The 15,747-nt window shown below is 41.1% G+C and overlaps 3 protein-coding genes and 1 non-coding gene across 4 annotated transcripts; 1 reads left to right on the top strand and 3 right to left on the bottom strand.

Annotated features, from left to right (window-relative positions):
* The first annotated feature begins 1,781 nt into the window (after positions 1 to 1,781).
* khdc4 (KH domain containing 4, pre-mRNA splicing factor) lies at positions 1,782 to 6,358 on the top strand. The gene is made up of 14 exons (XM_077721167.1): positions 1,782 to 1,960; positions 2,187 to 2,367; positions 2,450 to 2,578; positions 2,719 to 2,798; positions 2,887 to 2,939; positions 3,012 to 3,175; positions 3,252 to 3,463; positions 3,863 to 3,923; positions 3,984 to 4,044; positions 4,116 to 4,465; positions 4,531 to 4,677; positions 4,904 to 5,013; positions 5,387 to 5,478; positions 5,991 to 6,358. Exons 1-14 carry the CDS (start codon positions 1,932 to 1,934, stop codon positions 6,212 to 6,214), a joined length of 1,893 nt encoding a protein of 630 aa, XP_077577293.1. The 5' UTR covers positions 1,782 to 1,931; the 3' UTR covers positions 6,215 to 6,358.
* Positions 6,359 to 6,435: 77 nt separating this feature from the next.
* LOC144199498 (NADH dehydrogenase [ubiquinone] flavoprotein 1, mitochondrial-like) lies at positions 6,436 to 11,852 on the bottom strand. Its single transcript, XM_077721168.1, has 10 exons — positions 11,649 to 11,852; positions 11,412 to 11,488; positions 10,693 to 10,863; positions 10,446 to 10,629; positions 9,388 to 9,577; positions 9,096 to 9,308; positions 8,192 to 8,358; positions 8,033 to 8,114; positions 7,210 to 7,355; positions 6,436 to 7,140 (listed from the first exon to the last, which is right to left on the bottom strand). The coding sequence occupies exons 1-10, from the start codon at positions 11,718 to 11,720 to the stop codon at positions 7,045 to 7,047; spliced, it is 1,398 nt and encodes a 465-aa protein (XP_077577294.1). The 5' UTR covers positions 11,721 to 11,852; the 3' UTR covers positions 6,436 to 7,044.
* A 182-nt stretch (positions 11,853 to 12,034) lies between these two features.
* On the bottom strand, positions 12,035 to 15,582 carry LOC144199239 (nuclear inhibitor of protein phosphatase 1-like). The gene is made up of 7 exons (XM_077720743.1): positions 15,496 to 15,582; positions 15,078 to 15,138; positions 14,588 to 14,741; positions 14,296 to 14,510; positions 14,080 to 14,224; positions 13,293 to 13,357; positions 12,035 to 13,206 (listed from the first exon to the last, which is right to left on the bottom strand). The coding sequence occupies exons 1-7, from the start codon at positions 15,546 to 15,548 to the stop codon at positions 12,853 to 12,855; spliced, it is 1,047 nt and encodes a 348-aa protein (XP_077576869.1). The 5' UTR covers positions 15,549 to 15,582; the 3' UTR covers positions 12,035 to 12,852.
* On the bottom strand, positions 14,791 to 14,929 carry LOC144199993 (small Cajal body-specific RNA 1). Its single transcript, XR_013327021.1, has one exon.
* Positions 15,583 to 15,747: the final 165 nt, after the last annotated feature.

The following is a 15,747-nucleotide window of genomic DNA, read 5'->3' as shown; positions in this document are numbered from 1 at the left end:
CTGAACTAACACATGTGAACACCACAAAGTTTTTGGCCATAACAACAGATAATCTCTTTCCTTGACCATGTTTGGATTTAGAGGCTCAAAGTACGTCCATTTTATGTTGAGCAAAGTATCGTATTTTCACGACTATAAGGCACACTTAAAAGTATTAATTTTTCTCCAAAATAGACAGTGCGCCTTATAATGCAGTGTGCCTTATATATGGAAAAAACAGAAAACCAAAAACGAAAAAACACCACTATCGGATATTAAAAAAAAAACACAAACGCCTGAAATGAAACAATACTGTAAAATATTCAGATGCCATCTTAGTTTACAAAATCTTCCATCATATAGCTCCTCCCCCACTGCAAGATTTTATGCAAAAAAAATCCAAAACATCAATTATGGCTGGCTCTAGAGGTGACTGTAAAGTACTGAGTGCTTCATATCTGGAAGTCAATAGCAATTACCGTATTTTCACGACTATAAGGCGCACTTAAAAGACTTAAATTTTCTCCAAAATAGACAGTGCACCTTATAATACAGTGCGCCTTATATATGGAAAAAATGTCATTCATTGAAGGTGGGCCTTATAATGCGGTGCGCCTTATAGTCGTGAAAATACGGTACTCGTAATATTGTAAAAATGTTGTTTTTCTTCCAGTACTCACATTTGAGTTTATAGTGACACCTACATGCGAACTGCGTCATTACAATAATCGAATGGCTCAATTGAATGATAATAACTGCTATTTCAGTAGAAAAAGTATAGATAGACAATTGACTTTCATGGTTTTGCTTATGGGTCCAAAAATACAAATTATTGACTACGTCATGTAACAACAACAAAAAAATACTCACCATTTTGGTGAATTAGAGATGAGACCAGGTTTAGACGTAAATCCATTTTAAACCGTAAAACTGGAGTGGTTGTTGTCCACCTAAAAAAAGAGAATAATTCCAGATGTTAAACACTTCCAAATACTACCAGTTAAAACTGTGTAGAAGAATACAAAATAAAAACAACAACTCCATCTTATACGTTATGCCACATAGGATGACATTATTGTTGCTTCAAACTTTGAATGTGTTTTATGTGCACAATTGTGTGCAAAATTAAACATTAGACTGCTACTTAGTAACGCAGGTCTGGTTTATTAATGTTTTTTTTAATTCATTACTGGTTACTAAATGTTAACTGATTCTCTTTAACAAGCAAACATTTTGAACACCACATGGATACAATTAAGAAAGCTGAATACAACAATATAATACAAATATTTTGACCTAATTGGTTTTAATAAAAACTTTGGCCAGAAAATGCTGCTTTTCTCCGTTTAAAATATCTCTTTTGGGATTAATATTTAATACTTTTATAAACGTACCTCTATGTGCGTGTTCATAAACCGAGCAGGTGAACGCCACGATTTTCCAAAAGGACAAACTTTCCTCTGACGCCTTCTAGCGGCGACTCAATAACCGGAAACGGAAGTGTGTATTTCCTAGATACGGGGACAAGCATCGGCCATCTTGCACCGGGGCCATTAACTAAATATAGCAATTGTCAACGGAGAATATCGGTCAAAATTTCCACTTTCCAATCAATCTTTAAAATGCTTGTCTTTTTTAACATACCATCTTCAATTATTAACCTAAATTGATAAAAAAAAGCAATTGTAAATTTTCATTTTTAACATCCAAACAAATTCATAGCAAATGTCTCCATCCCCCTGCACTACAATTAAAGCCCAGCATCTATATTCCGCGACGCAAGATGGCCACTCATCACGTACGCCGCCGACCCCGTCCGCAGACATCTAGACTTCCATAGCTTTGCTAATGATAGTTTTCTCGCTTAGCTACTATCATACCTGTGCTAAACATAAGAAACTACAACCATCTCGTGTCTTTACCCATCGAAAGACGCACAATTCGAGACATATATGTCATTTGGTGGAAGTCAAAACGGCGGGTGAGTTTGTTGTTTGCTTTGGAATAACGGTTTACCTTCCTTAAACGAGTCAGCTGCTTTACGTAATCATGGAGGACTCCTTCGGTGTACATTAGCTCTTTGTAGCTTTGCATATGGAACTGTTCTTAAACCTGCATTTACTGTGCATTTTTAGCTATGATTTTTCAATTGTAATGGTTGTAAACATGTAATAAACCTTCCCCCCATTGTTGTGTTGTCTCGCCAGCCGCCGCGCAAGCAAATGGGACCAGCCGAGCCTCGACTCCGGAGCTCCGGGGGAGGCCGAGGCTGCACCCACCGGGGCTCTGGATGCCGCTGCCGCCGTGGCCGCCAAGATCAATGCTATGCTGGTAGCCAAAGGGAAACTTTACCCTTCTCAGATCGGCGCACCTGGCCCTGTCGATAAGGTGAACGGCAAATACGTATTGACTGTGGTGTTGGGGGTGTTTTGCCCATTTAACTTTGTAGCTTTATGTGTTGTTGTGGCAGATTTTGACCGTGGGGAAACCTCAGATGGCACCCAAGGCTAAAGATGACCTAGTAGTGGCGGAGGTCGAGATCAACGACGTCCCAATCACATGCCGGAACCTTTTAACGCGAGGACAGACTCAGGATGAGGTGAGCAATTGGATTGGTTAATTAATGGAGTCAAGGTTGCCAGGTTGGTGTCAAATCCTGTAAAACCTAAGCTAAATGCTGCAAATCCTTTCATTTTGAGTTAGGAAGTCTTATTTTCTTTTTGTCTGTTTTGCTTCTAGATTAGCAAAGTAAGCAGCGCTGCCGTATCCACTAGGGGGCGCTACATGACGGCAGAGGAGAAGGGCAAAGCACCACCAGGGTGACTAAGACGTTCCTTTCGAGCTATCAGTGAATTGTTAAGTTTGATCGTTTACCTTTCAACACGGATTCCGATCTTTCCCTCTCAGGGATCGGCCTCTGTATCTTCACGTTCAAGGACAGACGCGGGAGCTGGTGGACCGTCAGTACTTGTCCTTCTACAAGTCCTTTATCATTATTTTTCCTCAGTTTTTTCGTTTGATTGCGTTTTCAGGAGCTGTAAACAAAATCAAAGAAATCATCACCAACGGGGTGGTGAAAGCCGCCACCGCTTCCTCCTCCGTGTCCTCCTTCTCGTCCACTGTCACTTCGGCGACCGCTTACCCGCAAGGACCTCCGCCGTCGTTGCCCCCCGTCAAGCCACACTTCCACACCGGGGTAAGCCCTGACACTCTGCGGAAGAACAAAAAAAATCATGGCGACGGCGTCATTGCAAATGTGTTTGTTTGGACAGATGCACTATGTTCAAGACAAGACCTTTGTGGGCCTGGAGCACGCCGTCCCCAGTTTTGCCGTCAAAGAGCGGGTGGAGGGGCCAAATTGTTCGTACCTGCAGCACATCCAGGCCGAGACCGGAGCTAAAGTCTTCCTCAGGGGAAAAGGTTCGGGCTGTCTGGAACCCACGTCTGGAAGAGAAGCTTTTGAGCCCATGTACATCTATATTAGGTAGGGTTCCTTTACGCTATGTTAAGTCCAATTTCAATGGCATGGAATCAGGACCGGATGTTTGGTCGCCGGTTAAATGGTGACAGAGTTTACTGTTGAAATCAGCTCTCAAAATTATATTCACGAAAGAGTTTAATCTCTAAGTACTGTTGAAAACAGTAGATATTTAGATATTAAAGTCTCTCATGAATATAATTTTTAGAGCTGGTTTGAACAGTACTTAGATATTGAACAGTACTTGGATATTGAACAGTACTTGGATATTGAACAGTACTTGGATATTAAACAGTACTTGGATATTAAACAGTACTTGGATATTAAACAGTACTTGGATATTAAACAGTACTTGGATATTAAACAGTACTTGGATATTGATATATTTTCCATCTTCCTTTCCAGCCATCCCAAACCAGAAGGTCTGGCCGCAGCAAAAACATTGTGTCAAAACCTGCTTCAGACGGTAAGTAGCACTTCTCGCCCATCATCTCCAGTACGAGACTTTTTTTTGCCGTCCTTCTAGGTTCATGCAGAGTACTCTCGCTTCCTCAGTCAAATGAACACGATGATGCCATCACAACAAGGCACATTTTAAATTTGTAAAAATCATATTAATGGCCCTCCATGCCACTAAAACACGTTCCTCTTCTGACAGGCTTCCCACCACCCCCAGTGATGAACGGGATACCCCCACAACCCAGCTATTACCCCCCAGCCGGTTTCCAACCAGGCTACCCCATGCCGGTGCCCCCACCTCAACACCAGCCCCCACCTATGCCCTACTCCATGCCCCCTCCCATCCCTCCACCCAACCAGCTAAAAGTAGTCTTACCTCAGTTCCCGCCCACTCCCGGCCCTCCGCCGCCTCCTCCCCCCAATCTAGCCCCGCCTATTTGCCCGGCCCCTCCCGTCACAGCTCCTCTACCGACGCCCCTGCCGCCGCCGCCCATTCACCCGCCGGTCCGGGCCCCCGTTCCCGCCCCGGTTTCCGCTTCAGTAGTTCAGGTAAATGGAAAACGCAGCCATTTTTTTTCCGGCCGACTCCACCGTTCCATCCTATCTCGACGCAGACGGTGCCTCCAGTGAGCTACATTCCGTTGGGCGTGGCTCCGCCCAAAACGCAGGCTCCTCCCTCGATGTCGGCTAACCCCGCCCAGAAACGACGCTTCACCGAAGAAGTACCCGACGAGTGCGACAGTAACCTTCTAGGCTATCAGGTTAGCGAAACGCCTATTTTTTTTTTCGTTTTTTGTTGTTACTCTTAATATTATACGGACAAAAACCGCCGTGTAGTGGTGAACTTTTTTTTAAAACATTAATATGCGCGTCATGACTGGGTAAGAAGTAATAAAGTCCAAACAATGACACTTGGTTGATAGCGTGGCCGGTCGAATCTGGTTGAGAATGTCTGCTAACGGTGCCTGTGTGTCTTTCTGCTCATAGCATGGACCCATTCATATGACTAATTTAGGTGCAGGCTACTCCACGGGCAGCCCCGAGACCGTCAGAACCCCAACGACAAGTTCCTCGGGCCCACCGAATGAGAGGGACGGGTATGCCCACTTTTTTACAGTCACTATTATTCCAACTATCATTATAACAACCATGCTAAACTAATTTTCCGTTATTTTCTAACATGCATTATTCAATCAATTTTAGTCATTGCAGTGGTTACCATATCAAATTATTATTATATTTAGTATAATACTTTTTTTCAACATTTTGTAAAAAGATTAATATAGTTAAGATTTGGTGTTTTTCGTTTTTCCAGAAGGCAACTAGTGCATTATTTGATCAATTTTAGTCATTGCAGTGGTTACCACATCAAATTATTATTATATATATATATATTATATTAAGTTTTTTTCAACATTTGTAAAAGATAGATATCATACCTGAGATTTGTTGTTTTTCCCCTTTTTCCAGTCGGCAGCTAATGCCTCCACCGATGATTCCCCTTAATGGCGTCCGACCTAAGATGGAGGAAAGAAGGCCACCACCACCGCAAGGCCTTGTGGGTAAGTACATCATGGCATTTCTTTGGTCAAATTTCTCCCCCTCCCACCTCAGTAATTGAAACTTAAAAGTTAAAGATTGTGTGCGACGGATTCACCTCGGCAAAGCATTGCCGCTTTTGCTGACTCTTCCAGGATTCTCCCTCGGTGCCTAAATAGCTCCAGTCTCTTGTCCCGTTCTGATGACATCATCACTGTGCAGTCTTTGGCCCTCCTCACTAACGAGCTTCTCTCCTGTTTTTGTGTTTTCTCTTTTTTCTCTGTTTTTCCTTCTCTTCCATGTTGTCATCCCCGGGGGGGTGCCGCCGCCATTTCCACGCCGTCCTGCCCCGTCCTCCATTGGACACACCCCCCACACTCCCGCGGCGGCGGCTCCGGGACGCCATCTGCCGTACTAATGTGTTTCTTCCAATTTTGGACGGTTTTGAAATGTTGCCATGTTTGTCGCCGATGCTGCTGTTGTTGTTGTTGTTTTCTTTCTTTTCTGCGTCTTTTCCCCAAATTTCCGCCAACAGAACCTGCGGGAAAGAGACTGAAAACGGGCTTGGTGGCGTACGCCGGCGACTCCTCCGACGAAGAGGACGAACACCCGATTGGCAAAGCCTCGGGGTCAGGTAACCCGGGGGGTTCCCTGTCTGCCTCCTTAGACTGGATTCAGGGGTACCGCTGCCCACCCCCGCCCCCTCCCCGTGCCAAAACGCAGTCGCAGCAGTCCATGCCCTTCTGGATGGCGCCGTGAAAAGACGTACGGACGACTGGTCGCCGTGGTTCTTAACGGAGCATACACCTGTACAGTTAAAAGTTTTAGGACTGACATGAATGGTCGCGTAAACAGTGACGGAATTTATTGTCTTTGTGAAAATAAACGTGGGCTCGACTTTCATGGATAGTTTTGTTTTTGTTTGAAATGTGTGTGTGTGTTCATGGCAGTGAATGAGTTAAAGTTTCTGTTGAATGACATGCATTTAAGCACATTTATTTGTCACTTTGGAACAAATAAACATTTGCATCTTATTTGATACATCAGGTCACAATTGTAAACATTCTTTTGTTTCTTTTAAATCATTCTACTAATTGTTAAATATGTGGAGGGCTAGAAAATTCATATTTAATACATTTGATGCCTTAGGCTTAAGTTGGAATGTCTTTAAAGCCCAGATACACATACCAATGCCCTCTAGTGGCTAATTAGGAACATACAGGCAATACTAAGTCTGCAGTTAGGCTAGAAAACTCATTTTTAATACATTTGATGCCTTAGGCTTACATTGGGAGTTCTTTAAAGCCCAGACACACAGACCAATGCCCCCTAGCGGCTAATTTGGAACATGCAGGCAATACTAAGTCTGCAGTGAGCATAATTAACCAGCCCCGAGACAAAAAAATGGGCTTTTAAGTTCGAGTGCCTAAAATATACCTAGCGGACTTAATTATCCACAAATAAGAGAAAGAGGAGGAGTTTAACTGGTGTATGCAACATGAACATAACCAAGAAGGTGACCCTTGTGGACTGATTTGGACACCCGTGCTTTAAGTACCTCCTGGAAAGAATTCCAACATGACTTGATTTCAGATCATCTCAATTTCCGTCTGCCTTGGAACGTTCTTTTGGTTGTACTGAGCAATGCGAGCCTCCATTTCTGGACGGAAATGGCGAATCAGACCCTGTAGAAGGTTAAAATAGGAGTAGATTAGACTTAATTTTTGAAAGTATTTTTGTTTTTTTGGGCCTACCTGCACAGGCCACGCGGCTCCATCCCCCAGAGCGCAAATGGTGTGTCCTTCTATCTGCTTGCTGAGCTCCCAGATCATGTCGATTTCGGGAACGGCTGCTTCGCCCCGCACGAACCTCCACATCATCCCGTTCATCCACTCCACGCCTGAGGACAAGTTAGTAACAGATTTTTCTCCACAAAAACTTTTTTTTAAAATTCAACACCAATATTCCCATTAATTTTCCATTGGTCTGGGCCGCAGGGGTGTCAAACTGCCTTTGGTCTGCGGGCCGAATAGAGCTTAATTTGAGATCAAGTGGGCCGGAGCAGTAAACTCATTGCAAAATGACATAGAACTAACAATAAGCCCACTTTTTTTCCTTTGTATTAGTCACTAATACTAATAATTAGTGCAAAGAATGAGTAAATTATCAAAATGTTTCTTAACAGAATTTTCCTTTTACATTATGAACGATATATTATGAACAAGAGAATAACATAAGAACATAAATAAATGTCAATTAATATTGTCTGCACGTACTAAAACACTGCGCCCCCTATCGGATAATACAAGAACTACAATTTTTAAAGTAAATTCATATTTTTTATATAATGCACCTTTCTTCCCCGGGCCGTACCAAACCACCAGACGGGCCGGATCCGGCCCGCGGGCCGTATGTTTGACACCCCTGGCTTAGAGGGAACATCGGTGATTAGTATTGTGATCACAAATAATGTTTTAACATTTTAGGATTGAATTTCATAATTCTGAATATTTTTAAAGAAATAATTAAAAAAATACATAGCCATACATTTTAAAGTTTTACAACATTGTTCCTTACCTTCTCTACACGGCGTGCACTGGCCACAGCTTTCGTGCTTGTAGAACTCGATCAGTCGTGCCACGGCTTGGATCACGTCAGTCTGCGAGGAACAAAAAAAAGAGGGAAATGGATCATCTTCCACAATGATGGACGCTCGTCTCAATAGTTTGTATTTACCGACTTATCCATGACGATGACGGCCGCCGTGCCCAGGGCGCTCTCCGCCCGTACCAGATCGTCGAAATCCATCATGACGTCATCGCAGACGTGGCGGGGGATGATGGGGGTAGACGATCCCCCGGGGATCACCCCTAAGAGGTTGTCCCAGCCACCTCTTACTCCTCCTAATGATGCATAGTAAGGTCACACACAGTTTTTGGACTTGTGTTATGAAATCGATTAATTAATCATTTCGTGCGAGATATGGAAATTTAAAAAAAAATACAAAAAGTGGATCTCAATCAGCTGGAAATATTGTTGTATTTAATTTTGAAAAAAAAAGTGTTGCGTACCGGGGTGCTCGGACGTTTGGTAGCCGGTCTTTTGGTCGCCGGTCAAATGGTGACAGAGAGTTGACTGTTGAAACCAGCTCTCAAAATTATATTCATGAGAGAGAGTTTAATATCTAAGTACTGTTTAATATCTAAGTACTGTTTCATATCTAAGTACTGTTTCATATCTAAGTACTGTTTCATATCTAAGTACTGTTTCATATCTAAGTACTGTTTAATATCTAAGTACTGTTTCATATCTAAGTACTGTTTCATATCTAAGTACTGTTTCTCATCTAAGTACTGTTTCATATCTAAGTACTGTTTCATATTTAAGTACTGTTGAAAACAGTACATATTTAGATATGAAACAGTACCTCGATATGAAACGGTACTTAGATATGAAACAGTACTTAGATATTAAACAGTACTTAGATATGAAACAGTACTTAGATATTAAACACTTTTTAGATATTAAACAGTTCTTAGTTATTAAACTCTCTCTCATGAATATAATTTTGAGAGCTGGTTTCAACAGTCAACTCTCTGTCACCATTTGACCGGCGACCAAACGTCCGGTCACGGCGTACCGGCGTGCCTCTCGATCAGCTCCCTGAGTGGGATGGACATCTCCTCCTCCACGGTGCAAGGTGTGTTGACGTGACCCGAGATATTGAAGAGCTTAGTTCCAGAATTCCTCTCCCTGCCAAAGCTGGCGAACCAAGCTCCGCCCCTACGACATATGGCGGGCGCCACGGCGATCGTCTCCACGTTGGAGACGGTTGTCGGGCAGCCGAATGCCCCTAGTTGAAGGTGGAAAATAAACAAAATATAGTCAATTCCTTGGTGAAATTCCAATTCGATGTGACGTGTGGAGGTCACCAATGTCTGCAGGAAAAGGCGGCTTGAGGCGGGGTTTTCCTTGTTTGCCCTCCAGCGACTCGATGAGGGCCGTCTCTTCCCCGCAAATGTAAGCGCCGGCACCCCGCATCACAAAGACGTCAAAGTCGTAGCCGGAAGCACAGGCGTTCTTCCCGATGAGCTTGGCTTTGTAGGCCTCGTTGATCGCCATCTGGGTTGAGAGACATTTTTGAGTGACATTGACATTGACCTATCTCTATTTTTCCCAATCCAGATTTAAAAAAATATATATATACATATATCATGCACAATTAACATTCTAGTCTTGTTTTATTGTCTCTAAGTATATCTCTACTTATTTATTTTGTCAAGAAATTATTATATGACAATGTATGTATTGACGATCGATGTATTTTTATTATTTATAGATAAATTCATTATTATTGTTTATTGATGATCTATTTATTATCATGTGTTGATGTATTATTATTGTGTATTTATTATTGATTATCATAATTTATTGATGAGTGATTTATTATTTATTCATCAATTATTCATGCATTATTTATTGAATTATTCTGTATTGGTTATTGATTTATTATTATTATTTATTGATTATAAAATTATTATTATTCATTGAGTATCTATTTAATATCATTTATTGATGTATTATTATTATTATTTATTATTGATTTATTATGATTATTTATCATTGATATACTATTATTAATTTATATTGATTCATTATTATTTATTGATTAGTGATTTATTATTATAGATTTAATATTATAGATTTATTATTATTATTTATTGATTAGTGATTTATAATTTTAGATTTATTATTATTATTTATTGATTAGTGATTTATAATTTTAGATTTATTATTATTATTTATTGATTATTTATCTGTGCACTTCATGGTTAAGCTTTAAATTTCATTGTACTTGTGTAATGTCAATAAAAGCATTCAATTCAATTCAATTCAACAAGTGAAGGCTTAGTACCCTAAGAAAAGTACTTTGGAATTTCAAGCTACACAGCGAAAACAAACTTTAGGGTCTATCTAACGCTAATCGTACCTGAACATTGGACGACTCGTTGTAAAACTCTCCCCTGATGTAGATGTATGCAGCCCGGGCGCCCATAGCCCTCCCCGCGATCAAACACCCCTCCAGCAACTTGTGCGGGTCGTGGCGCATGATCTCACGGTCTTTACAGGTGCCGGGTTCGCCCTCGTCAGCATTCACCACCAAGTACTTGGGCCTAAAAAACAAAAAAAATGGAGGTGAGCGGACTTCCTAATTTTTTCCATGATGGCGTGTTCACCTGCCATCACTTGGCTTATTCATGAAGCTCCACTTCATGCCGCTGGGGAATCCCGCCCCACCTCGGCCTCGGAGACCGGACGTCTTCACCTCATTGATGATCCAGTCGGCTCCTTTCAGGAGGATTTCCTTGGTTTTGTACCAGTCACCTCTCATAAAGGCCCCTTTCAACCTGAAGCAAAGAGAGCATCCAATATCAGGCTGTAGCCCATATGTGTCAAAGTGGAGGCCCGAGGGCCAAATCTGGCCCGCCACATCATTTTGTGTGGCCCGGGAAAGTAAATAATGAGTGCTGACTTTCTGTTTTAGATTAAATTAAAATGAAGAGTATATATGTATGTTAAATTTCTTGATTTTTCCCCTTTTAAATCAATAATTGTCATTTTTAATCCATTTTTTTCAGTTTTTAGTTCAAAAATCATTTTGTAAAATCTAAAAATATATTTCAAAAAACTTCAAATCAACATTGTTTAAGATCTATAAAAAACTGAATATTCAGGGATTTTTAATCCATTTATAATAAAATAAATCTAAATATTATATCTAAAATCAGCCTACCATGACTGTTTTTGGAATGTGGTAAGAGAGCAAGTACCCAGAGAAAACCCACACAAGAGAACATGCCAACTCCACACAGGTGGACCGACCTGGATTTAAACCCAGAACCCCAGCGCTGAGAAGCCGACGCACTAACCACTCAGTATATGACCCTGTACTCACCTCCAGTCATGTCGGCCATATAAATTTGTGAATATTCGGTCTTCGTCGTTTAGAGGTCCAAACTTGGTCTTTTTTGGCTTTAACACAGGAAAGAAGGCATTTTTTAAAATTAATTACCGGACGCAGCTCGGGTTTATACATATTTTGAAGACGGAAACAAATAGTATTAAAAGTACAAGTGAGTAAGAGTGGGTATGAGGCTATTATAAATTGTAATTTGTAAAAGAAAGCAGTTACCTGAGACTGAACTGTAGTTGAGGAGGTCACGTGACGCCTTAAAGTCGTCCATATATTTCGTGCTAATAACATTCTAATGTATTGAGTTATAAAAGTGTAATTTGTCTTTTTGTGCACCTTTTTTTAGACCTTATGGAAAACAAAAGCCAAAGCCGAAAGTTAGCAAAGGTGGCTTCATCTGCTCATTAGCGTAACAAGATTAAAGGGGTATACACGTCACTTCCTGTCACGGAATACTTCACGGTCTTCTCTAAAACAACGTTTCGAATTGAACAATAACAAAATTGTTTATTTATCATTTTTTTGGCTTCGGCTTCATGTCAAAGTGATCAACCTCTCCTTGGCGTATTTATTACTAATAAAATAACTAAAGCTTTGAATGTGTCTGTCTTGTAGCTGCAATAATTGCAAATATTTATTAGAATATAGTCAAACAAATCACATACATGTAGAATGTTATGAGCTCACAGTTCATACGACCTTAAAACCTTGGAGAATTTGGCTTTTGAGTGAAATTTTTGCGGGAAAAATGCCTCCATTATTTACATAAACCCTTCTTCAAATTTGATAAAGGTTTACATTTTCCCTTAACAAAGCTAAAATGCACTAAAACTCATGTAGGTGAACATAGTTTGACGTTCGTATGTCGCCATTGACCTTAAACTATAGAAATCCGGAAAATTTGTCTCTGGTACATTGTTAAATAACAGCATGTAGTGATAAAAAGGATAAAAAACATGATAAATAGTAGCTAAAAAAGATGCTAGCAAGTATCTTTAGCTATAACACTATTCAAGTAGTAGCTATACGCTAGCTAGCGTATACAAAATTGAAGTTTCTTCTTTAATATCATGAAAAATACATTTCCAGAAAAGGTATTTTTAGTACATTTTAGTTCCATCCTAAAATTCCACTCAAAAAAACCAAATATCTTCAAGTTGTCTTGACGGTATCAGCAATAGAGTTGTCACCAAAACCGCATTGCTTTGCACACAGTAAAATATCGGATAAAAAAATACTCTTTTGCCATTTATTAATAGCGCTTGCAAAAAACATTGAAAAGAGTGTAAAACAGAACCAAAAAAAAAAAAATCCATTGAAGTCTGTGACACAAAACCATTCTAACAGTGGCTGGAAAGGTGGTCTTATCTTGCGTGTTGGCCGTATTTCAACACTAAACGCTAAAATAAGACGCAGTCCGCATTCAGATGAGTAGCGATGGCGTGGGTTTCTTGCCCGGCCACGCTTCTTTGGCGTATTTCTTTTTACGCGGCTCGTTGTGGCTTTCTTGGAGGAAGGGCACGCTGGCCGGGGTGGGGTTGAGGGTGACGGGACGGCGGGGGGCCTCGGGGGCCAGGTCCACTTCTGGCGCGGGGTTGGGGAAGGGTAACGGGAGGCCGCCCTGCATTGAGGCGCCGCCCGGGGCCCCCGTGGGTTGGTTTTCGTGGCTGGTAGGGGGCAGGTCCCCGTATAGACCACCGCTCATGGAGTAACCGTGCATACGCTTGGAGTTGAAGTCGTCTAGACCTAACGTGTTGTGGCCTTCTGAGCGACGTTTCTGAGGAGAGTAAAAAAAAAACATAAACAAACTGTTTATGTCAATAGACATCCAATGATTTGCCGCTGATAAGAAGCTTGACTAACCTTGATGGGGACAACGGCCGTCTGTACCATATTCCTAAAACGTCCCACCGAAGGGTCGATGTCCTCTGCCACAATAAAAAATAGTTGTGAGAATTTACCCCTGATATTATGAGATGCGTACATTTTATAGAAATAAAAATTATTGTTTTGCCTTTTCTATAGTTTCAAATGTAAAAAGCATTGTTCAAATAAAAAAAGGCAAAACATATATGCATACATACATATAAGCACTCTACATAGATACATACATACATGTATATAAACACATATATACATACATATTTATAAGCACATATATATATACATACATACATATATACAAGCTCATATCTATGCATAGATACATATGTATATACATACATACATACATACATATACATACATACATACATATACATACATATACATACACATACATACATATACATACACATACATACATACATACATACATACATACATACATACATACATACATATACATACATACATACATACATACATATATAAGCACACACATACATATATACAAGCAGATATATACATACATGTATATATAAGCAGATACATACATACATATATATATATAAGCAGATATATACATACATGTATATATAAGCACATATACATACACATGAATGTACATGCATGCATACGGTGGCTGGGTTAGGTTTCAGCACCCCCGCGACCCTTGTGCCATTGACACAATGCAAAGAATGGTAACTGTGACAAAATACGGGTAACGGCTCAGGAGTGCACGTGACTCCAACATATTAAGTGGCTGTACCGGGATTGATGATTAAGTCCTCATCGTTGAAGGTCACCCGGGAATTCCTCCTCTTCCTCTTGGGCCTCTGAATATCTAGGTTACCCTCTTCTATGGTCAGCGTGGAGATGCGCTTGTTGTGCGCCGTGTTGAATTCCGTCAGGTTCTGGCGGGAAGGACAAATACGAGGTCAATTCACCAGGTCACGTCACATGACTAAGTCGTTTTGGGCCACACCTCTAATTCCGTCTCCTCCTCGGGCAACCCCAGGAGCCCCTTCAGCTCGTCTTCGTCACCGACTTTAATGTCGGCGCTAAGGCCCGACTGGCTCTGGGGCTTTTCTCGAATGGTATAAGTGCGCGTGGATGCTCCGAAAGACAGGGTGGAGTCGATGGGAACCTGCTGAGGTTTATGAGGCTCCAGGCGGATGTGGCCTAAGAAGGTACCGTGGGCTTGGAACAGAAAAAAAATAAAAATAAAATATAAACACTCCTCAAGAAGACAGCTTTCAATTCGAACGCGTTCTTACTGCTGTTGAGGTCAATGAGAAAAAGCCTCTTAAGGTGTTTGTGGTACACGAGGGCGGCATGGACGCGGGAACACGACTGGTGGTCGATGGTGAAGTCGCACCAGTCCGGATTCCTGCCGAACAAGTAGAACTTCTTTTCGTCTATGATCAATTTCTGCAGAGAAAAGGTTGGTTGGTTAATTCCAATTTTCCTCTTTTTTCAGTGTTGTGCCTCTGAGCCATAACTCAACAGTGGTACTCTCCACTGAGAAGCTTAAATAGCAGGGCTTTTTTGTTGCTCTAGCACCCTTGAAAAGCGGAGCAACCACCGAGTCGGGTTGCCCGGCTTGTATCATGGTGCATATTTTGGTCCTTAAACTTTATACAGATGACAAACTATAGCAGGATGTCATTTTTGGAACAACTATGAATGTACTACATTTATTGACAGCCATTGTCAATGAATTATAAAAGATGATAACAATAACAGACGTCACACTGAGCTTCTTACCTCGACTAGTTTGTCTCCCTTCATGACATCCAGGTGGAGCCCAACGGGTGGCTTGCCTCCCCTGGAATCGAACACACTTTCAATTGACATTTTAAGTTGCATTATACCTTTATTTTTCGACATAACACTCCATTCTACAAATGAGAGAAAGGCTATCGAACGTTAATTTTATTGCAAGTAAATGAAGAGAAATTAAACAGCTCCCATCTTTTGCACATACGATATTCATTGACTAATAGTCGCCCTCGCCGCTAACATCGTTAGCCACTTAGCTTTAGCATCGCCGACACAGGTGAAATGCAGCAAAAAGTCTCTCCGAAAAAGGTGCGTCCAACTTTCTTAACGTTGGCGTTATTAATGTGCACCGCAAAAGCACGCCATTCTGTTTTTTAATCGATATACAGGTGCAATATCTCACCATGTTGGACAATCAAATGGAGGGGGGCCCTCGGTGATAGTTTTCGTCGCCATCTTGGCTTCATCTTGCCGGAGCCGCGGTGTATGGTGGGTAAGGGGGTACAAGGGGATGCTGGGAATTGTAGTTTATGCAGGGAAATAGAGACCGTCGTACGCACACATTTGAGATGAGTATGGCAAACTTTTTTATCTTGTTTATTTAGGAAAATCAGGTTATATTTACGGAACAATTTCTTAATACCATTTTGAAAAA

The sequence above is a fragment of the Stigmatopora nigra genome, chromosome 7 (assembly GCF_051989575.1).
Source record: "Stigmatopora nigra isolate UIUO_SnigA chromosome 7, RoL_Snig_1.1, whole genome shotgun sequence".
Lineage (NCBI taxonomy): Eukaryota > Metazoa > Chordata > Actinopteri > Syngnathiformes > Syngnathidae > Stigmatopora > Stigmatopora nigra.
This window is presented reverse-complemented; position numbering and strand designations above follow the sequence as displayed.